The sequence below is a fragment of the Garra rufa genome, chromosome 6, assembly GCF_049309525.1.
Source record: "Garra rufa chromosome 6, GarRuf1.0, whole genome shotgun sequence".
Classification (NCBI taxonomy): Eukaryota; Metazoa; Chordata; class Actinopteri; order Cypriniformes; family Cyprinidae; genus Garra; species Garra rufa.
Window position 1 is genome coordinate 17,758,439 of NC_133366.1, and position 26,427 is coordinate 17,784,865.

A 26,427-nucleotide genomic window follows, 5' to 3' on the forward strand; every position below is an offset into this window, starting at 1 on the left:
ATAATAAATCAGTATATTAGAATGATTTCTGAAGGATCATGTGACACTTAAGACTGAAGTAATGGCTGATGAAAATTCAGCTTTGCATCACAGGAATAAATTACATTTTAAAGTATATTACAATAGAAACCATTATTTTATATTGCAATATTACAGTTTTTTCTATATTTTTGATTAAATAAATGCATCACTGATGAGACTTTCTTTAAAAACATTACAACTCTTACTGACCCCAAACTTTTGACCGGTAGTATACATGTAGTTTTTACATGTATACACACAACAATTGGATATTTCCAGAAATATATGATTATATTAGTAATCAATGTTTGAATTTCACTTACAAACTTTGTAATTTATTTAGTATTTTTTTAACATATCATTCATAAATATTTAATATAATCATTTAGGCTAAAGTTTTTGAACAGTAAGATTTGTAATGTTTTTTTTGTTTTTGAGATTTTTTGAAGTCTCTTCAGCTCACCAAGCCTGCACTTATTCGATACAAAGTACAGCAAGGACAGTAAAATTTTGAAATATTTTTATCATTTGAAATGACTATTTTATATGAGAATGTGTTTTAAAATGTAATTGTTTCCTGTGATCAAAGCCACATTTTCAGCATCGATACTCCAGTCTTTAGGGTCACATGATTATTCAGAAATCATTCTAATATGCTGATTTGCTGTTCAAGAAACATTATTAGTAGTATTATTATCCATACCTAAAACAGTTGAGTACATTTTCAGGATTCTTTAATTAATAAAAAGATCCAAAGATCAGCATTTATCTAAAAAAAAATACAACTTTTTGTAACATTAAAATTCTGCCCAGCTGTTTTTGTTAAAATGTCTTGGAATTCAGTGAATTCCTTCTCATGACATTCCAAATTTATATTGTTCAGTAAAAATGACCCTTGAAACCTATCATACACACAACCTATCATACAAACAATATACAGTATACAGAAATTAGGGATCAACCGATATGTGTTTTTAAAGGCTGATGCAGATACCGATTATTACAGATCGTAGAAGTAGAACGATAATCAATATTTTAAACCGATATATATATATATATATATATATATATATATATATATATATATATATATATATATATATATATATATATATATATATATATCTGGTGTAAAAATAAAAATGAATGCCAAAATTAAGAATAACAACAACTCTGCCAAAAACTTTAACTTGCTTTAAATGCTTTTATCTGTAAATTGGTTTTGAAAATGACCGATACCGATAACCATAAAAATGCTTAATATCGGCAGAGATAATTGGTCGACCCCTAATAGAAATATAAGATTTTGATAATCTGTAGTGGAAATGTTATTTTTACAGTGTTTTAATTCACCCTAAAATCCAATGTGTACTTGTGTTAAATGTCTTTCCTCCCCCTGTCATTCAAATTCCAGTTAATTTTACGAACTGAGAGGCTCTTACCATAATCAAAGATTTCACAGAATTCACTTAAAACCATCACTGTGGTGACAAAATTAGTTTACCAGTGTCTGGGTCTTGGTTGGCCAGTCTGTTGAGCATTGGATTCAGAGTCCCAATGAAGAAATAATGCCGCAGCTGCATGACTGACAGCCACGTGAGGTGCCACAAGAAGAACCAGGACAGAACACAGCTCTTAAAACTGTCTATAGGAAATAAAAAAGATGAAACTTGATTTCAGTCAGTTTATTGAACCATTCATTTCTACCAAAAGTAAGGCCTATGTGGGCCAATCAGCACCTTTCTTAGAGTTGTCTGTCAGCTGCAGTGTGTCAGTTCTCAGTGGCTCATCATCTACACCTCTGCCTCTGTCTGAACTCGGGTCTCGCTCTGCCTCATACTGTTCAACGTTGTAGCTATGTGATTTAGCACAGCTCATCCTGTAAATAAGGATTTGCATTCGAATTAATACGGATAAGAGCATGAATTACGTACTATACGTAGTTAAGGCTATATCAGATTTACCTCATACTAAATATAGAGTATTGCTGACTATCTACAATAATATATAACATTTGTTTTAAAGGTATGGAATTATTTTCCTTTTTTTTTCAAAAACATAAAAGTATCATATAAATAATATCTGAATTAGAATTTTACACTATCGTCTAAAAGTTTGGGGACGGTACAATTTTTAAAATCCTCACAGAGGCTGCATTTAATTGATCAAAATTACTGTAAAAAGTGATATTATGAAATATTATATTATTGAGTATAATAACTCCAGTTTTCAGTGTCACAAGATCCTTCAGAAATCATTCTAATATACTGATTTGCTACTAAAAAAATGCTTGTCCATGCTTTTGTGAAAACCATGACACTTTTTTGATTATTTGATGAATAAAAAACCATTTCTGATCAATATAATGTATCTTTGCTAAAAAAAATAATAATAATTTCTGACTCAAAACCTTTAAACTTTTGTATATTCAGTTTATACTCTGCTTATCGTTTCACTCACCCATATCTGTAGTCGTCTGGGATGGGATAGGGAATGTGTGATTTTGGCATAAGGAAAAGAGTCCGGAGGAGATGAATGAGATTACAGGCTGAGAGGAAGAGAAATGAGGAGCGAAGAGAAACCCCTCTCTCATAAAGCACCTGCAGAAATGGTATACTGGTATCATGGATTGCAGTATAAACAGCTGATTAACTTTTTTTCATTAATGTGGAAAAACTTGAATATAGGACTATTCAATGCATTTACACTGCCGTTCAAAAGTTTGTGATCAGTAAGATTTTAAGTGTTTTTAAAGAAGTGTCTTATTCTTATCAACGTTGCATTTATTTAATCAAAAATACAGAAAAGGATTATATTATAAAATATTATTGCAATTTAAAATTGCAGTTTTGTATTTTAATATACTTTAAAATATCATTTATTTCTGTGATGCAAAGCTGAATTTTTATCAGCCATTTCTCCAGTCTTCAGTGTCACATGATCCTGCAGAAATCATTCTAATATGTGACCCTGGACCACAAAACCAGTCTTAAGTCGCTGGGGTATGTTTGTAGCAATAGCCAAAAATACATTACATGGGTCAAAATGTTTGATTTTTCTTTTATGCCAAAAATCATTAGGAAACTAAGTAAAGATCATGTTCCATGAAGATTTTTTGTAAAATTCCTACTGTAAATATATTAAAATGTAATTTTTGATTCGTAATATGCATCGTTAAGAACCTAATTTGGACGACTTTAAAGGTGATTTTCTCAGTATTTTGATATTTTTGCACCCTCAGATTCCTGATTTTCAAATAGATGTCTCTCGGTCAAATAGCCACATATGCTGATTTATTATCAATGTTGAAAACAGTTGTTCTGCTTAATATTTTTTTGGAACCTGTAATACTTTTTTCAGGATTCTCTGATGAATAAAAAGTTTAAAAGAACAGCATTTTTTCAAAATAGAAATTTTTTCTAACAATATAAGTCTTTACTATCACTTTTTATCGATTTAACATATCCTTGCTGAATAAAAGTATTAATTTCTTTCGAAGAAAGGAAGAAAGAAAAAATGAACTGACCCAAAACTTTGAACGGTAGTGTCCACTCCCACTCGAATGCTTGGGATCAATAAGACTTGTAATGTTTTTTTAAAAAGTCTCTTATGCTCATCAAGGCTGCATTTATTTGATCAAAAATCCAGAAAAAAACAGTGATATTGCAAAATGTTATTACAATATAAAATAATGCTTTTTATTTTAATATACTTTAAAATATACTTTATTCCTGTGATGCAAAGCTGAATTTTCATCAGCTGTTACTCCAGTCTTAAGTGCCACATTATCGTTCAGAAATCATTCTAATATGCTGATTTATTATTCAAATAATCAATGTTGGAAACAGTTGTGCTGCCAAATATTTTTTTGGAACCTGTGATTTTTTTCCCTGGATTCTTTGATGAATAACAAGTTAAAAAGAATAGCATTTATTCAAAAAAGAAATCTTTTCTAACAATGTAAATCTATGCTATCACTCTTTATTAATTTAACACATCCTTGGTAAATAAAAGTATTATTTCTTTCAAAAAAAGAAAGAATAAAAATGTACTGACCCCAAACTTTTGAACAGTAGTGTATATTGTTAGAAAACCTTTCTATTTTAAATAAAAGCTGTTCTTTTTAACATTGTATTGATCAAAGAATGCTGAAAAAGGTATTACAGGTTCCAACAAAAATATTAAGCAGAACAGCGTTTTCAACATTGATAATAAATCAGCATATTAGAATGATTTCTGAAGGATCATTTGACACTGAAGACTGGCGTAATGATGCTGAAAATGCAGCTTTGCATCACAGGAATAAACTACATTTTAAAATATATTAAAATAGAATTTCACTATTTTAAATTGCAATAATATTTCGCAATAATAGTTTTTTCGGTATTTTAAATCAAATAAACATTAAAAATCTTACTGATCCCAGTAAGATGGCAGTTTATATATGTGTGTGTGTACTTCTTACCTTGATAATAAGAAAGACAACTGATGAAGAGTCAAAGGCCCCATTATAGACTGTAATAATTGTTGATCTATGAGAGTCAAAAAGGTTCCCCACCTGTAATGAGGACAAATAATTCAAGCAACTGATCATACCCTTGATGTATTGCATGTATTAAACATAATCATTCATAAACATACCTGCATATTTGTCATTAGAAATAAAATGCCCCCCACAGCTATGAAGGACAGAGCAGGAAAAAGCAAAAAGGAAAAAGCTGTTTCAATGAAAAGAGAGGAAAATTAGTCACACAAAATATGCCATGATGTGTGTGATGTGATTATTAATAAAAAATATCAGTCTGTATTTACCGTTACTGGACAATGATACAATAAGTGTGCCGGTAGTATAAAGAAATCTATAAAACAACAATTATACAATTGGTATTAATACAGTATAATTTAGAATCAAATTGTAAATACGTAAATGTTCAAATTATTGTGGTGTTTCTGTGTTTTTTTATAGAACAAGTGGTGCATAACATTACACAACAGCTTACATTTGCAAACATTTCTGGCAGTTTCAACAAATTTTACTTAGGGGCTGTTTTTACTTAATGGCCGCAATGCACAAAGCCCTGTTTTTGGAGTCCAGTCAAACGCCCACGTTGATTTCTACTATCTGCTTAAAGCACACCCCACACACAAGCAGATAAACTTCTTGACTCTACCACAGAAAGACACAGCATTTCTGCTAAGTCCTGCCTGACCTCTGAACTCACATAGCCAAAAATCGCGTTGCCATCGTGCCAAAATGGTCGTAGATGAATCCGTTGGGCAGAGTGAGAAAGTTATTCATGAAAGAGGCCACGGTAAAAACCAATGAGAAATTCTCATCTTGCAGACTGCAGTCTAAAGAGTAAAACAGGCAAGCAGGAAGACAAAGCATAAATGAAGTGAACCATCTAATACATTAAAAGCCACTGTTGTAAATTACCCCACCTGTGCCAAGTTGTCCACTAGCGTCTGTTGAATTAATGCACAAGTTGCGATAGTAGCCATCTGTCTTCAGGACAAACACAAGAGACGCCCAACCAAACACGACTCCAGCAAAAAACAAGCACTCCAGCAGTCCCGTAGCCAGAGTCAGCTTGTATCTCATCCCCATACCAGACGATCCCTTGAATCCCAGCATCCTTTGCATTCACACCGTCAGGGTCCAGAAGCACTTCTACTATCCTCTTGTGTTGGAAAGTGCACTGTATATCCTTGCCACTATATTTGTTTAAATTAAATCTAATTTTAAATGCATCATGCGTTTTCTTTAAACTAATTGCTGATCCCTTATTCTTGTTTGTGTTAAAGCTTGCTCACATTTGACCACTATGCAAGTCGGTTATATGGTGGTAGAGATAACGCTTTCCACGTATTTGGACTAAATTCAAGTTGTGCATGCTCCTCTCAAGAGAGGGAGCTATAGATCTGCTGTTGAAAACAGCATGACAGAACATTTGTATTGTATTAATTGAATGTATTACTGAATGTATTACTATTTGTGTTTGTTTTGTCAGCTTTGTATGCTATCCTTTTAGTTTGCAAGCTTGTCACCCTGTAAAACTGTGCATGTGCGTATGTAAAACTGCAAGAAGAGACAGACAAACCCACATTATACGTCACATTTTACTGGTGCTATTCCATTTAATCATTATAAATTTTAATCCAGAATTATGCCAAACATCTTTCGCTGTATGAACTATATTCTACCACACGACACTCTAAAATATATGATTCTGCTTGGTCAGTCGCATATTTCACCCCTAAATTGGATATTTATCTTGCCTCGCAAATTACGGCCACTAACTACCAACATTTTGGGATTATAGGGAATACTGAAAGTAATAATAAAAATAGAGGCATGGCAATTCCCAGTCAAAATAAAAAAACGAGGTGTAAGCGAAATACACTGCCAGTCTGAACTGTAAGATTTTTAGATTGTAATATTTAAAGAAGTCTCTTCTGCTCACCAAACCTGCATTTATTTGATCCAAAGTACAGCAAAAACAGTCCAATTATGAAATATTGTCACTATTTGAAATTGTAATAAAAACACAAAAACATTTATTATTATTTTTATGTCGAAAACAGCTGAGCTGATTTTTTTCAGGTTTCTTTGATGAATAAAAAGCGGAGAAGAACAGCATTTTTGTAATTTTTTTTTATAAATGTCTTTAGCAACACTTTTGATTAATTTAAAGCATCCTTGCTAAATAAAAGTATTATTTTTATGATTTAAAAAAGCTCCAAGCTTTACGGTTTTGAATGGTATAATGTATAATGTTGCAAAATCTTTTTATTTTAGATCAGTGCTGATCTTTGGATCTTTCTATTCATCAAAGAATCTTCAAAAAAGTACTCAACTGTTTTAATTATTGATAATAATAATAATAAAATGAACAGCAAATCAGTATATTGGAATGATTTCTGAATTACCATGTGACACTGAAGACTGGAGTAAGGATGCTGAAAATTTAGATTTGATCAAAGGAAAAAAATACATTTTAAAATATATTCACATAGAAAACAGTTATTTTAAATAGTAAAAATATTTTTTTTAAATTGCTGAAGCAGAAGAGACTTTAGTGTACAAGTGTTATTAATATTTTTTAATAGTGTAGGCTAATAGCTCATTTAAGAGAAAAGAAAAGCGTAATTTTAAGTCAAATCAATATTGTATGTCCATGTTTATTCGGCAATAAATCTAACGTTAGATATCGCAAAATAAACTGAAAGGGTTATCCGGACCTGGACGTAAAGAGGTCTTGAAGAGCCCGGATGAAAAGGGTTTTTTTCTTGTGATAATGACCGGCTGGCTGTTCAGTATCCCTTACATAATTGTAATTTAGCAGTTAAGACATGCTGCATCAGTGTCTAGATTTCTTGAAATGTGACATAGGGTAAACTGAAGTTGGTCACTGATGGCACACATGCGCGGACTCTGTGGACAGTTGACTAATCCAGATTACCATGTCTGCGAGCTCTAATCTCTCTAACAAGAACAACAGTTTTCCTCGTCCGCCGTTTTTATGGATAATGTAAAAGATATAACAGATACAGGCGATATCCGACGTAAGGATTAAAAAAAAGCGTCAAATCAAATTAAATTAAAAGCATCTACATTTCTATTTAAAGCTTGAGCAATACTAAATCTATGAGCATCAATTAGGGGATTTAAATTTAAATTGTTTCTCCATACCAACTGACTCTATCTGCATATAGACATCTACTCACAACAGTCTTCTGTCACATCGATGTAAAATGCTGAAGCGCTGTAAATTCCCGTTTCGGGCTGAAGAACAGTAACCTGTGCACGTGTATGCGCGTTCATGAGCCTGGCATTTAGCCAACGGTAATCAACAGAGAGTGAACCAGAACACGTTAGTTCGTACTAATATAACAGATTTATTGGCAACAGCAAACAAACACCGGTTAATAAATATTTATATATATATATTTAAGTAATATATCTATCTACCTCGTACATTTTTCATTTCTTTGTCAATCTATCCACCTTTTTCTTCAACGCGAAAGTAAGCCTATATCGAGACTTCCGGTTCATTAGAAGCAAGACCCATACAATTTACAAATGGCCACGCCCGCTCTTACAGGAAGAAAAAAGTGGATTAATAGATGCAGGTAAAAAAAAAAAAAATTCTATTATATATTTTTACAGTATTTCCAATCTGTCACTTTTTACCTAAATTGTAGTATTGACTGCATTTATTAAGCTCAACCCTGCAATCTTTTGTAAGTTAGTGTAAGAAAAAGAAATCAAAAACAGATTTGTATAAATTTTCAAGCCATTATATACATTCTGTAAAAACTGAATTAATGTTTATTTAATATACCTTTATTTTCTATTCATAAAATGTTTATTTTATGTTTTTGCAAGAACATTTTGGTAACCGCTGTTGCAAAAACTACCAAACACAAAATACAAAAACACAAAATAAAACATTTACTAAAGGTTCACTGTTTATTTGTTGAATAAGCATAATATTTTGTACCCTTTTTGTGTCAAGTGCCACATCTTTAATGCACAGATGTGTGATGGTAGACTTCAAGAGATGCAGAGCAAGTCAAAGCAAGGAAACGACCAGGTAAGGTTAAATATTGCAGTTCTTGACCTCCATCTGTCCTGCTTGGTTGAACAGATAATTAAATCTTGTGGCCATCTGGCTCCCTCTTGTGGGTTGACATTAAGGCTTTGAGTGTTTGATCATGAGATCTCTGTGTGATGCAGGTGATAAAGGACATAAAAATACATGTATTATTTGTGTAAAAGGTGAACATTTGAATCAAACGTACTTGCGTTTGTGTCAATGCCATTAAAATGAGGGTCCAAACAGCTGATAAAAACATTGCAATAATCCACACGACTGCAGTCGTTCAGTTAACATTTTATGAAGTGAAAAGCTGTATTTATCATTAAGGTGTTTTTAGCTTAAAGGTGTTGTTTCCAGCTAAAATACAACTCCTCTATCCATAATATTCACTAGTGAATAAGTCTCATCTGAATCAGGAGAGAAAAATGCACAAATCAAGCATTTATACAACAAAAACAGATCTATACTTGTGAATCATTGAGATGTTTTCACCAATTAAGGCTCTCATTTGGACGGCACCCATTCACTGCAGAGGAACAAGTGATGAAATGCTAAGTTTCTCCAAATCTGTTCCACTGAGAAAAAAAAAGAGAAAAACAAAACTAATCTATATATTGTATATTTTCATCTGATTTTCTTTTTGGAGCAAATTATTCCTTTAAATACTGAAAGGGCCCTGCTGTAGTTTCCACTGGTTAACACTAGATGGAGCCACGAGAACCCTAACCAGCCCTCTCATGACTCACTTGCTCTGCTCAACATCATGAGTCATCTATTTCGCCCCATGCAGAGTTTAATCAATTATTTCATACACTGCCACATTTGGCAATAGTAAACATCCTGCAACTGATCCTAACCTCCCTGCATTCTCTTCTCATCAGCTCAATAAAACACTTTTAATCAGATCTGCCTCGCTTTTCCCAACAATATGTGTACCAGCCCTTGCAGCTGAGTTTGTATTCATGTTGTGATAAAAAAAAAATCGTACCTCCGTCACCTGCCAGAATTCTCTACCTTTTTCTCATTTTGGTTAATATCTCAGTCTTAAAGGAATAGTTTACACAAAAATGAAAATTTGCTTGACCCTCAGGCCATCCAAGATGTAGATGAGTTTGTTTCATCATCTGAACAGATGAATTTAGAACAGAAATTTAGCATTACATAATTTGCTCACCAATGGATCCTCTGCAGCGAATGGGTGCCGTCAGAATGAGAGTTCAAACAGCTGATAAAAACATCACAGTAATCCACAAGTAATCCACACAACTCCATTCCATCAAGTAACATCTCGTGTGCGTTTGTAAGAAACACATTGACATTTTACTGAAAGAAACATTATTAGAAGCAACAATGAAAAGTAAAATGCCTTAACAGTGGATTTCTTTCGAGCTCCTCATTGGTGACCTGCCATTTGGTGAGGATATGTCTCTGGGACCTTTAGAAAAAAGGCGCATTATATGTGAAATATCCCACATCTTGAATTTATACAGCACAACTGGTTCCATATTTTTGTTGAAGATCCTCCACTTAATGTTAAAAGAATCTGTGAGAGCGCCAAACCAGTGAGGTCCTTTGAGAGCCTGTGAGAGAGCATTTTTTTTTTTTGCTTGTGCTTGTTTATTTGTCTTGTCAGTCCTTGAAATGGTCATGAATTCCATTTTGACCTTATCTGAGTTTTAATTGTGGCATTCAGAGAGAACATCAGGAACTGTTCTAAGCAGGCACAGAATAAACAATAGAGCCGAGTGGAGATACACTACCATTCAAAAGTTTATGCTCTGCAAGGTTGCATTTATTTGATCACAGATCATATCCAGTACATTTCCTGCATACACTTTTTGAAAAAGCTATCTGATGCATAAGGTAAACCAAAAGGAAACAAAAACACAAAGCAAGATAGCAATTAAGCCGGTTTACTGCATCTCATTCAATACCATTAAACTTTTGATATAACCTCAGAAATTGAATATTGATCCTAAGCCCGTGGTGATTCGCATTTCAACTGCCCACTAACTTGCAGGGGCTAGTTTTGGCAACAAACTGCCTGCTGGCTAACAATACACCATGTGACCTGACACCATTGTGCAACATCACATAGACAAACGAGGAATTCTCTACTATGCTGTTAAACTATTTTGTGTGCCCTGGGGTCAAGGGAGTGACCTATGAACCTATCAGGAGCTACTGTGTGATCCTGTACTTGCTACTAGTCGGGTGACTCTGACTCAGCTACAGAGCATTTGGATCCACAAACTCCCATTCTGACTGGTTGCATTAAGTTTTAACATCAGCTTGGGTGGGGAACTCAGTGTTACTGTAATATCCCACGCTTAACTGAAAGGTTCAGATGACTTTGACTAGAAATGACTGACGCTTCACTGACCCACCGGTGACAGATCATGAGTCAGTGTGATTCAAGCTAACTGATAAATATAGGACATTAGTGGAAGTATTAGACATTTGAACTTTTGAATTCAGATTTGTATTACTAATATTGACACCAGTAGTGTGTCTATAAATTACAGGGCTGTGTCTAATCACACTTTTATTGTCTTTTAATTAGTTACTAAATGTGTGATATTCACTGAATTATCTATTTGTATTGTGACTTAATTGATTTGTCAGGGCTAAAAATTGCTAACACAAACAAAAATGTTTAATTAACAGATAACCTTTCAATGCCCTTTAAAAAGCTTGTTTGAAATCAAACACACAATAAAAGTGTTTAAGGTGTGCTATTGTGGTAATTACTGTACTAATCCTTCAAGTGACATATCCATTTTGGTGACCTCAGGAAGTCTTCTGAGCAAAAGACGTGCAAACTGAGATGGACCAAGGCGTTAATAATTCATATGTTTTGAATGCATTGTCAGTTGTGTGTAGTAACAAGTCAACTAAGATTCTCATCAAATTAAATGAATATAATGTCCACTAAATTCGAAAAAGTGAATTAGCTAACCTAATATTTAACATATCTCATAGTTGATCTTGAAAAATGAAAATGATGGCTATTGGCTACTTAAAAGAATAATGAAATTCAAAATCTGAAATCAGGCTAAATTGTTAGACAGCACATGTTTGTATTGTATTTGTATTTTCCCCCCACATTGCATATGCAGGGTACTGAAAGATACTTGAGGCACTATTTATACCGGTTGATCCTGTTGGAAAACCATAAGCTGGCAATCTATGGACACTAAATGGGGAACCCTAAAAAGTTTTATTTATTTTTCTCTTTTCATATCTTCATACAAGATAACAAAATAAACAGAGAACTACACTTCCAGTCAAAAGTTTTTGAACAGTAAGATTTTAATTCTAAGGCTTTTCTGCTTACCAAGCCTGCATTTATTTAATCCAAAGTACAGCAAAAACAGTAATATTGTACAATATTTTTACTATTAAAAATAACCGTTTTCTATTTGAATACATTTTAATTGAATTTATTCCTGTGATCAAAGCTAAATTTGCATCTACTCTATAGTCTTCAGTGTCACATGATCTAAGAAACATTTATTATAATTATTAGCAATATTTAAAAACAGTTGAGTACATTTTTTCAGGATTCTTTGATGAACAGAAAGATCCAAAGCATTTCAGCATTTATCTGAAATAAAAAGCTTTCATAACATTATACTATTTTGGGAAGGGTAAAAATACTTTTTTTTTTTAGATTTCTATTTCAGATAAATGCTGAAACCTGAAAAAACTGAAAAAAATTATCAGCTGTTTTCAACATAATAACAATAAATGTTTTTTAAACAGCAAATCAGAATATTGGAATGATTTCTGAAGGATCATGTGACTGGAGTAAAGATGCTAAAAATCTATAAAAAAAGCTATGAAATCACAGGAATAAATGACATTTAAAAATACATTCAAATAGAAAACAGTTATTCTAAACATTTAAAAATAATTAAAACATTGTACTATTGAAAAACTTTTGACTGGTACACTCTTAAAAATAAAGGTGCTTCACGATGCCATAGAAGAACCTTTTTTGTCTAAATGGTTCCATAAAGAACCTTTAACATCTGAAGAACCTTTCTGTTTCACAAAAGGTTCTTTGTGACGAAAGATGGTTCGTTCGATTATAAAAAGGTAAGAAAGAGATGGTTCTTTAAAGAACCTTTGACTGAATGGTTCTTTGTAGAACCAAAAAAAGTTCTTCTATGGCATCGCTGTGAAGAACCTTTTAAAGCACTATTATTTTTAAGAGTGTAGTGTACAGGATAATGAAATAAACAGACAACTAAATACATTTAAAAATACAAAAAAGATAAATAACTGTGTATAAGCAAAATATATAAATAATACATGGATAAAAAAACTGAAAATAAATAAATAAAAGTTTATTCATGTAAAATAATAAACAAAGGCTTTAATAAATTACATATGCCCGAATTATGTCAAAAACATGCAGTGCAGAATTGTTTATTTAGCATTTGTTTATTTTTTATTATCTTCATACTTGATATGATAGTAGCCTATATATTGCTTTTTGTTCCACGTAAACGATTCCATTTTGGTTGAATCCTCTCAGCTCCCGGTTCCAATCAAATCGTGAGGAAGTATCGCAGGTTCACAGGTGCAGCGAAAAGTCGTCGTTTGCGGCATTTCAAGTACAATGCAGCGGTGTCTGATAATTCACACGACAACCACGAACTGCGTTTAAGTGCGTTAGCGTTCAAAGAACAATTTTGCAGTGTGATATTGCGTTTTTTTCTTTCGCTTGCATATTGAAAAGTCAGCCGTGTCCCCGCCCAAGCGGTGTCGGTGAACTGAACTCCTGTTTCACAGGGGAGGGGTCAGACGCTTCACTGTGGGACGACGAGCAAAGAGAGGAGTGAACAAGGGGAGCGAGATAGATTGGTGGGTTTTTAAAAAGACTGCTTAAATTTGTTAATCTCAGGTTTCTTCTTTGTTTTGCTTCGTCGGGAGAAACGCGTTGCAGGCCACTCGTTAGAAAGCGAACTCATAAAATAGGGCAAATGCGTCTGGCGTAGCGTGGGGCTGAAACGCCCAAATATAGAGCAGCAAACGTTTGGAATTACAATCACTTCCTACCGCTTGGAAAATCTGAAACTGGCCATAGAGAAGCCCGTTTCGATAGGCCACGACCTCACATCGGGACTTTAACGAAACCAAAAACAAAGGTAGACTCTATGGAAACTCTTCTGTTTGTTCTGATCTCTCTCATGGCTTTCTTTGTTGTCTTCTGGTTTTCCCTGTTTGGCCTCGTAATTGAGGAGTAGAACAAAGTTAGCCAGCTCTCCATGTTAGCAGGCTAGTGGAGTTAGCTGCCGTGCTAATCGTAATGGCACAAGCGTGAGGATCTTCGGGACGGGATTGCTTTCCTGAAATTCCTCAAAGTTCATCTTTAAATCGAGTGCGTAGTCTTTTCCTTGTGTTGTAATGCAGGCTTTGTTTAATAATAACTAGGAGCGGGGCGTTTTGCTATTTTTCCCAATCTATTTGCAGATATCCAGGATAAATAGAGCAGATAAAGTTAGTGCTTTTGGGAACTCTTTTGTTGTATGTGCATGGGTAAATATGACAGTGTTCTTGTGTTCATTACGTTCATGTTCAAGGCATTATTTCTGCATATTAATCCAGAAATTGATTTCTGTTTAGATGAGCGTTAGTACCTCATTTAACGTGACGATTTGAATGGTTTATATTTCTAATTGGGAGTTAAAACTGAAAACTGTAATGTATTTGAATATAATTTTATGTGTGAATTTAAACTGGATAGTAATGTATATGTGGGTGAATAAATGGCAGTGAGGGTGAAGTGTTCACCGCGGCGAAGTAAAGCAGGTCAAGGCCCACGAACACACCTGAGTTTGCGGAAGTAATTTAAAGCATTGTTTATGGAAAATATAAAAAAGTTGTGAAATACAGTACCCGGTGTGTTTTTGAATTAAATCTAATAAGCGACTCTTAATGATTTAATTGAAACTCAAAATAATTTCCAAGTGAGGATTAATATTTTAGTTTTATTTTACGCATGGCATATTGGGTCTAGATTCACATGTTTTGGATTCAGATATGTAACGTAGTATCGCATGCGCAGGTAAAACCTCAGGTAAGGGTTTACCTGAGCTGAGCCTCACAGGTGCGACAGTGCTGTTTCTCAGGTTGACTCTGAATCCTATCAGCGGCATTTTTTTCCCAGAAGAGGGCGAAATTTGGCCAGTTAACTTGTCGGGAATACGTAATAATCATTACGAAAAAAGTTTGGGAACCTGTTGAGTTAGTATTTTAGTCCAAGGGTGTGTGTGTGTGGGTGGGGGGAAGGGAAAGGCGCGGTTCACTGTGTGTGTGTGTGTGTGTGTGTGTGTGTGTGTGTGTGTTAACGACTCTCATTTACACACAACCCGCGTGAAGCAGCAGGTTACACTGTGTGTGTGATTTACCTGACGACCCGTATGAGTCCTATGAGACACTCAGCGTGAGTCAGTGCCGCTCATGATGCTATCAGACCCCGAGCAGAAACTCAAAAGAAAGGGCTCAAAGCAGGAATGTTTGGGATTTTTCCTACTCACTTACCTTCACCTGAAAAGGCAGATACGTGTGTACACTCGCCCGATTTAAGACGCCCCCCACTCATAGAGGAAGGTCGATTCTCCCGTTACTAACTGAATTAGTGAAGAATGAGTCAAAAACTAAAGGGGAGGTGTGTCTTTGAAGACGACGACTCAGCGACGGGTAACCAAATAGTTTGACCGCGGTAATGACCGGCTCTAATGTTAACACCAGGGTGTGTCTTTCAAACGCGGAAGGACACAGCGCTGTTTTTTTTTTATAAACTCTATTTAATTTACTTACTAACAAACATGGAAAATACAGTTAACCTAGCACACCAGTGCAAAATAGTAGAGTATAGAATAGTGTGCGTCACTGTAAAAATAAATCAGAGTAGTACCCTACAAAGATTTATTAATTATAACAATGTAGTGTAAGAGGCTGGAAAAGGTTTTCAACTCAAAGTGTTTATTTTTTTGCTTATGAAGTCTTCCAGAGTAAATTCAAGGCATTTTCTAATTAATATTAGAAAATTAATAATTCTACATTAAAATGAAAATGTTATGTAGTTAACATGAAATACACTACAAGTGAACAGTAAGATTTTTAATGTTCTTCAAAGAAGTCTGCTCACCAAGCCTTTATTTGATTAAAAGTAGAGCAAAAACTGTACAAATAATAATGTTACTATTTAAAAAAACTGTTTTCTATTTGAATATATTTAAAAATGTAAGTAATTTCTGTGATTTCAAAGCTGAATTTTTAGCATCATTACTCCAGTCACGTGGTCCTTCAGAAATCAGTGTAATTTTTTTTTTTTTTTTTTTTTTTTAGGTTTCTTTGATGAATAGAACATTCAGAATGGTGATAAATGTTATCAATTTTGATCAATTTAAAGCATCTTTGCTAAATAAAAGCGTTAACTTCTATAATTTAATTTCCAAAAAAAAAAAAAAACTAAATAAAATAAATAAATTATACTGACTCCAAGCTTTTGAATGGTATAATGTAACAAACACTTTTTATTTCAGATAAATGCTGATCTTTGGAACTTTCCATTCATCAAAAAATCTTGAAAAAATGTACTCAACTGTTTTAAATATTGATAATAAAAAAATGTTTTTTGAACAGCAAATCAGCATAATAGAATGATTTCTGAAGGAGCATGTGATACTGAAGAATGAAGTAATGATGCTTAAAATATAGCTTTGAGTAAATAACTTTTAAAAAATATTCAGATAGAAAGCAGTTATTTCAAAAAGGAAAAAAAATACAACATTACTGCCTTTGTAGTATTTTGGATCAAATAAATGCAGGCTTGGTTTACAGAAGAGACTTTAAAAAAAAAACAATAAAATCATTGACTGGTAGTGTACTTGTACATAATAATTGAACATCATATTGTAGATTGTCTCAATTCAAAAATCAAAAATAAATCAGTGTAGTAACTTCAAAGGATTTAAGTTTGTATTATTTATTGTAATTTCTTTTTTACATGCTGAACAAGTTTTTATACTCCTAAAAGAACCATTTGGGACCTTAATTGTGCAATTTTGTTTTCTTATGAAGTTAAAATGACAAATTACAGATATTACAGAATAAATTCAAGACTTCGTAATTATATTTATAGCTTATTATTTTTAATATGTAGTAACCTTGGTAATCAAACAATAATACTCTCTGCATGCATGGAGAGTGATTATTCACATTATGCTACAGCCTTTTTGCTTAAAGGAATGGTTCACCCAAAAATGAAAATTGTCATTTGCACACCCTTATGTAATTCTAAACCTGTATAGATTTGTTTCTACTGCAGAACTAAACAAAAATGAATAATGTTGGTAACCAAACAGTTTGTGACCATTGACTTCCACTATACAAAAAAACAAACAAAAAAACACTGAGGCATTTCTCAAAATGTATTTTATATTCTACGGAAGAAAAAGTTGTACAGTTTTGTAAGGACATGAGGGAGGGTAATTGATGATAGCATTACGGGTTGTCAGTGGCAGCTTAAATAGCGATTCATAAACTGCTTTGGACCTCTTATTTTAATACAATATTTGAAGAGAACCAACTGGCCCATCTTTACTGACATATTACTCAGAACAGCAGTTTCCAAAAAGTTATTTTGTTTTTGAAAAATGTGTTTTTGCCATTGAACTTGATCCCATCTAACCCATTTTGGGAGTAATAACCGCTAGAGTTATAGTTTGCTGAATTTCTACAAGTTGAATAGGAGCTGAGGGGCTTGCTTTAATAACGGAGTTATTCTTCCAAACGTATAGGGAAATCCTATGTACTCATAAATGCTTCATAAGACAATAATTTTCCAGTCCTCTTTTAAAAAATGGTCCAATATATGAATTATGTCTCTGCGAAAGCAATTTGGCCAAATATAAAAAAAAGCATTACCACTTGTTCTACTGCAGTTCTTCCAAAGGAAAGAACTTTGTGGAGAGAAATAGTGCTAGTAATAGTTCTTCCAAGGATCATGGTTTAAAAAAAGCACATCCTTCTCCTTCCTCAGTGGTTACAACACTATACTTTAGGTTTTCAAATTCCAGGCAACGTCATTTCAGGAAGAAAAGGGCGTGCTTGTCCCTCCTTGTTACCTTTTACCTGCAGTAACGGCCTCAGGTTGATGTTTGAAAAGAGTTACGTCACCAGCACTCCCATTTTCGGGTCTCTAACTGCGAGCTGTCTGAATGAGAAGTAAAGGCTATAATGTGTAATGACTAATTGAAGTGTACGTGCAGAAAAGGTCAGCAGACACTTCCTGAACGCTTTGAGGCTTTAACATACCGAATGCGAGTAGCAGTTTGAGTTATAGTGGGTTAAAGCATGTGGCTGATTGGAGATCAGTTGGCTGTGTGTGTATACCAAAGTTCACTGAGCATTACACTGGAGCCAAGCCAGTGCTGATGGTGTTGCTCTTTACATTTCAGCATCGCCTGAGTCAGCAGGAACCCAGGAGCATGCATGATGTGTGGCGAAGTAGTACAACAAATGCTATACACCTTAGTCAGGTTAGACGCCATATTGAATTTTACAAGAATGAAAAGAGGCTGTGAGGGATAGACTTACAGTCTTTACTTTCATAATTAGGGTTGGGTATCGTTTGAATTTTATCGATTCCGATTCCACTTATCGATTCCAATTTTGTAAAAAAACAACAACAAAAGTCAAATATTAGTATATCAAACTTGTTTATTTTCAGTGCTTGCTTGCAAGATATTATTTTATTACAGGTGTTCTCAACTTTTTTTTTTTTATACCGGGGCCCCCCTCCTTCTCGGGTAAATTTTGCAAGACCCCCCTATGCCTGACAAGGTGTTTATTTTTTTTTTTACCTTTTTTATTAACCAAAACATTTGTTTTGCCTTTTTGTTTTTCTACTTCAAGTTATAAAATAAATTCAAACAAACTTTAAATTAAAGCTATACTTTTGAATTTAAAAGAAAACCCTTTGCTCTAACATTTTAACATGTATATACATATACAGATTTAAAGCTCCTGAATTATTTAATGCAGATATTCTTCACAACTTCAGAGTACTCTTTCTTAAGTGAACCTGCCAAACAACAGGGAGATGCCAAAAGACCACTCACTAAACCTGTCCTTTTGAACTGGACTGACTGAATATCTACTGTTTGTATTTATTATAAAATAAACATATAAATGAAAAATACAGTAAATACATTCTAAATCTGTTGATGCTGGTGCTCATATGTGCATAAACACCACTGACCCTTACAAGATCCACCTCTATGGGCAAGCATTCATTATAAATCACTTACAGGACATTCATTTTGACAGCTATGCAAATATTTTGAAATTTCACGCAAAAATACTATGGATCAGAGCCCCGAAATCATGAATAGTTTGTGAATCAACAGCGGACTTATGCGTGCCTAATGTACGTTACTATTACTCTGATCATCTTTGCCTTTACATTAACTGGAGGGTTTGTTTCATGCAGCCAAGAGATGAAGTAGATACCTGTCTTCCCGCGGGGGTATAAGTTACTTTATGTGGGCTTTTGCGGGCGAGAGTGGGACGAAATAAATTACATTTCTGCTGGAGCGGGGTGGCGCGGGAATAAAAAATCCGTCCCTTGCAGGTCTCTAAGACAAAGTTTGCGTGCAGCGGTAGCTTTGTCTTCGGTTTTTACAAAGTGTAGCCACACTTACGAGCGCTTCCCGCGAACCATCTTGTAGACTGATGTTTACATTACCACACAAGGTCCTGGCAGACTGCTAGATGAAAAAAATGCACAGAGGAATCGAAATTTTAATTCTATAACAAGTATCCGATTCTTTATCGATTCCCAACCCTATTCATAATTCAACGAACGCATGGTCCTTTTGTCCCTCAGAGTCTTGTTTTCGCTCCTGTCAGAAATTAAATATGACGCTATCCTGATTAAAGTCTATTCTCACATTGGTATGTGTATTTAAAGTGTTTTCTTACTCAGGCACCTGTGTTGACTTTGTCTCAAAGTCTCCATATAAAGGTACGTTATAGTCAGCTTAATGTTTTTCTTCTCATAATCCACATATTTGGAGCAGAAGTCAGCAGCTGTTGTCTGAATTGCCTCCCACATGCATATGATGATCATATTTGATCTCCTGCAGTCGCAGGCTGTTATACAGCTAAATCTATTTGCTCTGCTTTAATACGTTTAAACTGTGTCCTGTTATATTATCTCACTGCGAGGTGTTTAGAATCTGGATGCTCAGTAGCTTAGCTGTCTAATACCTTTGCGATCCCATTAAAGGATGCAAATGATTACGCACCTGACCAATTAAATGACTCAGGCTTATGTTTAATATTGTCATTCCTACCTCTGCCAGTCAGGAGACTTCTAGAATCGAACGGTTTTGATGATTCGCTGGTGATGTCACACGGGGCACGTTCTCTGTAATCCCTCCAGAGCTCAGGGCAGTCTCGGTGGGGTTTTTGGCGCACTATGAATCATGCTTTCTTAATATGTACTGGCATTTGACCAGATGTGTTTTTTTGTGTGCTAGCGATGCTGGGTTTTTGACGCATAGTTCAGCACGCTGAACTCTGCAGATATAGTGTACCTGTGGTGTTAAATCATGTTTTATGTGATTCTTGCCCAAGTTTCAGGGTGTTCTAGGTCAGACCTATTTAGAGAGTCATCCCACGACAGTTTTCTCCTTAGAAGACGAGAACTTTCGCAGCTGGTGGCGTCCTGTGGAGGCCTATTTGTAAAGTGCACAGGCTGTGTCCGAAACTCAAAAAAATGTAGTGTACTGAGGGAGGAAGGCATCAAGGCCAGGTTCAAATCTAGTGTTTGTATAACATCCTGTCTGCTTGAAAGCCTTCATCTGGTTGAGAGATATATATATATATATATATATATATATATATATATATATATTTTTAAATGCGGGTAGATTAGATATTTAATACTTTTTGATTTTTCATTGTTTTAAAAGTTCATTTTAGATCATTTGGTGTGTGGAATTAATTTAAAGACCTGCTAGACTAGTCTTAGTCTTTTTTTTTTCTTTAAGACTGGTTGTAACTTTTATAAGCCAGTTATAAAAAGGCAGAATGGTCTGATTTGAGTCCAAAAAGTAAGTCTGATTAAGTCACCGTCTTAACATAGTGGCCATGTTTGTTTATGCAATTACCTCTGGTTTCCTTATTGCTGGTACCTTTTTACAAAAACTGCTGTCTGTAAAGTAATTGATTGACTAGTCAGCAAGGAAGCTGCCTTCTGTTTCAGACACAGTCGAAGATTTTTGTGTGTGTGTGTGTGTGTAAACCACAATCCACTAGACATCACACCTGCAACAAAGGTTTTATAGCGTGTTGTTTGCGAAGTGGCACTTCTATGTGTCATTAGAGATGTGAAGTTACAGCATGAAATGGAAATTTACACTATCATTTTTCTAAATGCATCTTAATGAGCTTATTGTGAACAATTCATCCATGTTTTGTTTAACTATTATTGATTATTGTCATATAATCTTTTGATATGAGACATCTCTCTGTGGTGATGTATGTTTAAAAAATGTTTTATGAAATAACCCTTTTTTTTTTTTTTAAGAAACAGTGTCTATTCAAAGTCAGTTACACTGAAAGTTACACTTTTTCTCTCAATTTTCAGAATTAATTACAAAGATTTTGCAAGTAAGAAAGTGTCTATTAGAAGTCATGTAAACAAAAGACATTGTTCATTATAAAATTTTATAGCAATTTGAGACAATTGCTTTTATAACAAAGAAATGGCAAGTAAGACATTGAAATAAACTTCAAATTTAAAGCATGTATTTTACAACTTTAAGTGTACATTGTTTTTAATAATCAAATAATTTGAAGTCTCTTCTGCTCACCAAGCCTGCATTTATTTGATCCAAAGTACTGCGAAAACAGTACAATTTTGAAATATTTGCTATTTGAAAATATTAAAAATGTAATTTATTCCTCATCATTACTCCAGTCTTCAGTGTCACATGATCCTTCAGAAATTATTCCAATATTCTGTTCCAAAAACTTTTTTTTTTATGAGTATTTCAGGCTTCTTTAATGAACAACATTGATCTGAAATGGATAGCTTTTGTAATATTATAAATGTCTTTATCATAACTTTTATCAATTTATATCATCCTTGCTAAATGGAAGTATTAATTTCTATAATTTCAAAAAAAAAAAGAAGTAATGATACAGACTCCAAGCTTTTTATTTCAGATAAATTATGATCTTTGGATCTTTCTATTGATTTAAAGAATCATGAAAAAATGTACTCAACTGTTTTCAATGATGATAATAATAATAATAATGTTTCTTGAACAACAAATCAGCGTATTAGAATGATTTCTGAAGGATCATGTGACACTGAAGACTAGAGTAATGATGCTAAAAAATTAGCTTTGATCACAGGAATAAATTCGTTTTAAAATATATATTCAAATAGAAAAGTTATTTTAAATGGTAAAATTATTTCAGACTTTAACTGTTTTTGCTTTACTTTAAAGCAAATAATGCAGGCTTAGTGAGCAGAAGAGAACATTAAAAATCGTACTGTTCAAAAACTTTTGACTGGTAGTGTACGTTGGTAGTTATATACATTCAGCTGGTCATTATAGAGAAATAAAGCACAACCCATGTTATTCGATCATCCTGAATGTGGTTTATTTTCCAATAATGACTAATTCACTGTACATTAGTCCACATAATACAAACTACTTATTAAATAAACGAACAAATGGACATGAAATAATGTTTCAAGCCAAAATTATAATGAGTGAAGAGCCCACAGAGTGAAACAAGAGATGTACAACTAACACAACAAATACAAAGCAGAATATTGCGATCGACCAATCAAAATGAGATATTCCCAAGAGCTGTATACAATACAATTTAGACACTCCCTTCTGTGTTATACTTTGTGAAAAGTCTATCAGAAGTCTTTGTTGTCTCGATGATGCATGCATCAGCGAGAAACGGTCTGAGATGTGAATGAGTCATTGGTTACACACTCTTCAATCAGATGCTTAGGGAAAGAATGAGGACATATGTCATAGGGAATGCAGAGAAAGAGCGACATATAAGGAGAAAGGAAGGGAAGTGTTTTCCAGTTATTTTCGAGCTGCCAGAGGAGCTGAGACAGGATCTGACATGCCACAATACAAGCTGGAATGCGTGTGTGTGTGTGAGTGGTGAGTGTGTGTTCATTCCTCGCTTTCTACGAGAGTCTGTTTGCTTTGTGGGGAGGGAAGTCGAAGAGAGGTGGAAAACAGTTTCAGTCCTAGTTGAAACTGACTGCTGCGTTTGTGTTTTCAAGGACAATGCGATCACACCCACCCACACCCCCCTCAGCGAACTAAAATCACCACGGCATATGCACACCCCGCTGCTGTCCCTCTCTCTGTAGTGGACACACATTTCCTATTGTTCTGTTAACCACTAGGCAGACAGCTGCAAATATTTCCTCTCTCTCTGTCTCGCACAAACACGCACACACTCCGTTGTGTGGCATGAAAGAGAGAGAGAGAGAGAGAGAGCTGGTTGCGGGTTGAGTTAGCTGCTTGAATCGTCAGTGGCTACAAGATTTGGGGGGCGGAGCTTTTCCTATGCTGCTGTTTTGTACATTTTGGCCTTGACTCCTGCTTGCTTCCATGTCAATCCTGCTCTCATGATAGCCGCTGTTTGTTTTTCGGAATTCTTTTTCGCTCTTGGGTTGTTGAGCTTTTGTGGTCTCCTTAAAATAGTTTCAGGCATGCACAGTAGTTGTTCTGCGTTTAGTGGATGTCTAGAAATCTCAGTTGAGTTGTGCTTGTTTTATGCAGCGGCTTTGTTGCAGATGTTGGGAAGTTTCGATCCCTGAAGAGCTGTAGATAAAGACTCCAAAGCCCAGATTGATTATATTAAGTCTTCAGTTTAGTGTTCAGATAAAGACCCTTGTTTAGGAGTGCTTTGACTAGCCTAAAAATATCAATTCGGTCATTCGCTCACTAATATTATGTTCTTGTGTACAACACATTCTGAGAGATTTCGAAGAATGTTCATGCTGTTCTTTTCCATGCAACAAAGCAAAGTGACAAAAGGCTATAAAGTTCCCAAAACTACTAGGAAAGTACCTTAATATGGTCCTTTATGATGCATGTGGTTTACTTAAGTTTTATTAAGCCGGTAATATTGTCAATATTTGCTCAACCTCGTAGTTCCGAAGTTCTCTCAAGCTATTTAAGTTGAAATTTAGATCTCTATTATTCACTGATAATCTTCCTGTCAGTCAAAGCTTTTATTTTTCATTTGTACTTTCACATACTCGAGCTTAGTTCACCATTCTTGTTTTATGAGGCATGTAAAGGACAAGCTTGTGAATTAGATGCAGACAGAAGAGTTTGGCCGTTACTGGAGATTTTTGGTTTTAAAGCAATGCTGCTCTATATCCTGTTTGCTGTTAAGTCTTACCTGTAGTAGTTACCTGGTAGTTTTTTTTTGATAAAGTATAGATTCCAATGCACGCAAATGCACTTCTGGTAACATTTTCCTTTTTATTACTAATTTAACAACTACTTAATTGGTGAAAAATGCTGTAATCAAATGAAAGAGTCTAGAACTTCTTATCTAAAGTATAAATTGGTTTTATTTTACAGATTTACTTTAGAAAGTTACAATTATTTTTCCATTGATTCATTTGCAATTTTTTTTTTGCAAACATTACATGGGGCAAAAAAAAGCATTTCAATGCAGAAATTATGCAGTTATTAGTTACTTTACGTTTACACGAGAAATGTACTAAGTGGAGAGTAGGGTGGATGATATAGGCCTACATGAATTTAAGATATCAGTATGGGCAATAAAAGAAGGCTATATTAGTCGACTAGTACAAGAAATCACTTGAAGGTTAGTAGAACCCTATAAAATTTTATATTTTCCCAAATTCCATTTTAGTTTTTTCCAAATTCATTTTTTTTTTTTTTTTTTTTTAATTAAAATAATCTCTACTTTTTTTTTCTTTTTTTAATATTTATATATTTATTTTTTTCAGAAACACGGTGTTATTTACATTTTTCTGGTGAATACTTTTTCTGGTAAATGTTCCCTAAAAATAATGTTTTAATAGTTTTATAATTAGTAGTAGTACTATCATTACATTAGGCAGTATATTTCTGTCACAGTTTCTTAAAGCTAAACCAAAGTGTTTTTTGACTGGTTGCTGTGAAGAGCTTCAAGTTTCTGTTTGTAGATATGATAGTAGTTTGTCTCAAAAGAAACAGTAAAATGCTCATGAAGTGACTCAGAGCAGTTCTAGAGATGTTCATATTCTCGTATATTGAGGTGACATTGACTGAAAACACCGCAAACTAGAGCTGTAACTATTATTTTGGCAATCGAGTATTCTGTTGATTCTGACGATTAATCGAGTAATAATTATAATTAATTGGATAATTATATATTTTTTGTTGTAGTAATAAAAATGGACTTAAGTGAACAATAGCCTTTATAATGCCTTAAAATACATATATAATAGTAATGAGGCAATAATAATTGGTTTAAAATCAAATAACGTATCAGTGTAATGAATTATAAACCATAGAACTAATGTGCATTATAACAAATGCCTGACAATAGTTTTTACACTTTACTGTGCAATCTAATTCTTGTTTAATATTGACTCAACAACAATATATTTATTTAATTGATCGTATTATTTGTGAATTCTTAATAGCATTATACTTTTATAATTTTTAAATGGGTTTAATATGTGGAATGCGCCAATTCTGGTATTTTATCAATTAATCGACACGGGCAAAATGCAATTGAGTATTAAAAAAAAAAAAGTACTTCAATAGAGGAATCGTTGCAGCCCTACCGCAAACCTCGTGTGTGTAGTAAAGGAAGCCGTGCGTCTGTGCCATTCATTCACACAGAGACATGCAGGATTCATATTTAAATAGTATTTATGCGCCTTAATATTCACATACACTAGTCATTATCATGTTTTGATTTAAAGGGATAGTTCACCCAAAAATGAAAATTTGATGTTTATCTGCTTACCCCCAGGGCATCCAAGATGTAGGTGACTTTGTTTCTTCAGTAGAACACAAACGAAGATTTTTTACTCAAACCGTTGCAGTCTGTTAGTGTTTTAATGGCAGTGGATGGGCACCAAACCTTTGAAAGTAAAAAAAACAAACATGCACAGACAAATCCAAGTTACACCCTGCGGCTTGTGACGATACATTGATGTCCTAAGACGCGAAACGATTGGTTTTTGCGAGAAACTAAACAGTATTTATACATTATTATTATTATTATTATTTATTTTTTTTTTTTTTCATTTTTATAACTGGATTCCGCGATTCCATCAATGTTTTCATTGTGGAAATCATAAGACCCAAGATTAGTCATGTTGCGGTCATAGTGGCATGACTAAATGTTGACAGTTTTCATTTAAGTGAACTCTTCCTGTAAACATAGTTCTGTTATTATACTTGCATGCAGGTGATTTCTGGGGGAATTTGGTTATCCTGTTTGCCTTTTTATTTAGTTGCTGTTTTGGAATTTTGTTTTCACATTTGGCCCATTAATCTTTGTGCACAGGTTATGTTTTGATTATCTTTTGTAGTGATGCATAGTAATGATTCATGAACGAGGGCAGGTACAGGTGAAGACTTGTTTCTCTTTCACTTTGGCTTAACCATAGTAATATTTAAAAAAAAAAAATAAATAAATTAGGAAGTTCAGTTGGCAATGATCAGAAATGGTTCTAGAAAAACTAAGTTTC

At 34.0% G+C, this 26,427-nt stretch overlaps 2 protein-coding genes across 7 annotated transcripts in view; one reads left to right on the top strand and one right to left on the bottom strand.

Annotated features, from left to right (window-relative positions):
• The window catches only part of slc43a3a (solute carrier family 43 member 3a), an 11,843-nt gene extending 4,020 nt beyond the window's left edge, over window positions 1-7,823 (bottom strand). The window contains exons 1-9 of the mRNA XM_073842031.1: window positions 7,750-7,823; window positions 5,464-6,100; window positions 5,244-5,373; window positions 4,834-4,880; window positions 4,663-4,739; window positions 4,487-4,579; window positions 2,482-2,621; window positions 1,761-1,900; window positions 1,526-1,666 (exon numbers count right to left, since the gene is read on the bottom strand). Of these exons, the coding sequence (XP_073698132.1) occupies window positions 1,526-1,666; window positions 1,761-1,900; window positions 2,482-2,621; window positions 4,487-4,579; window positions 4,663-4,739; window positions 4,834-4,880; window positions 5,244-5,373; window positions 5,464-5,665 (970 nt within the window). The 5' untranslated portion in view covers window positions 5,666-6,100; window positions 7,750-7,823. The remainder of the gene's footprint in view (window positions 1-1,525; window positions 1,667-1,760; window positions 1,901-2,481; window positions 2,622-4,486; window positions 4,580-4,662; window positions 4,740-4,833; window positions 4,881-5,243; window positions 5,374-5,463; window positions 6,101-7,749) is intronic.
• Window positions 7,824-13,431: 5,608 nt separating this feature from the next.
• The window catches only part of ctnnd1 (catenin (cadherin-associated protein), delta 1), a 44,856-nt gene continuing 31,860 nt past the window's right edge, over window positions 13,432-26,427 (top strand). For 5 of the 6 annotated variants that reach the window (XM_073841535.1, XM_073841540.1, XM_073841541.1 and 2 more), the window contains exon 1: window positions 13,459-13,780. The gene's annotated coding sequence lies outside the window, so the exon portion shown is untranslated. Of the gene's footprint in view, window positions 13,781-26,427 lie in introns of all 6 variants that reach the window. The other variant, XM_073841536.1, reaches the window with a different exon arrangement.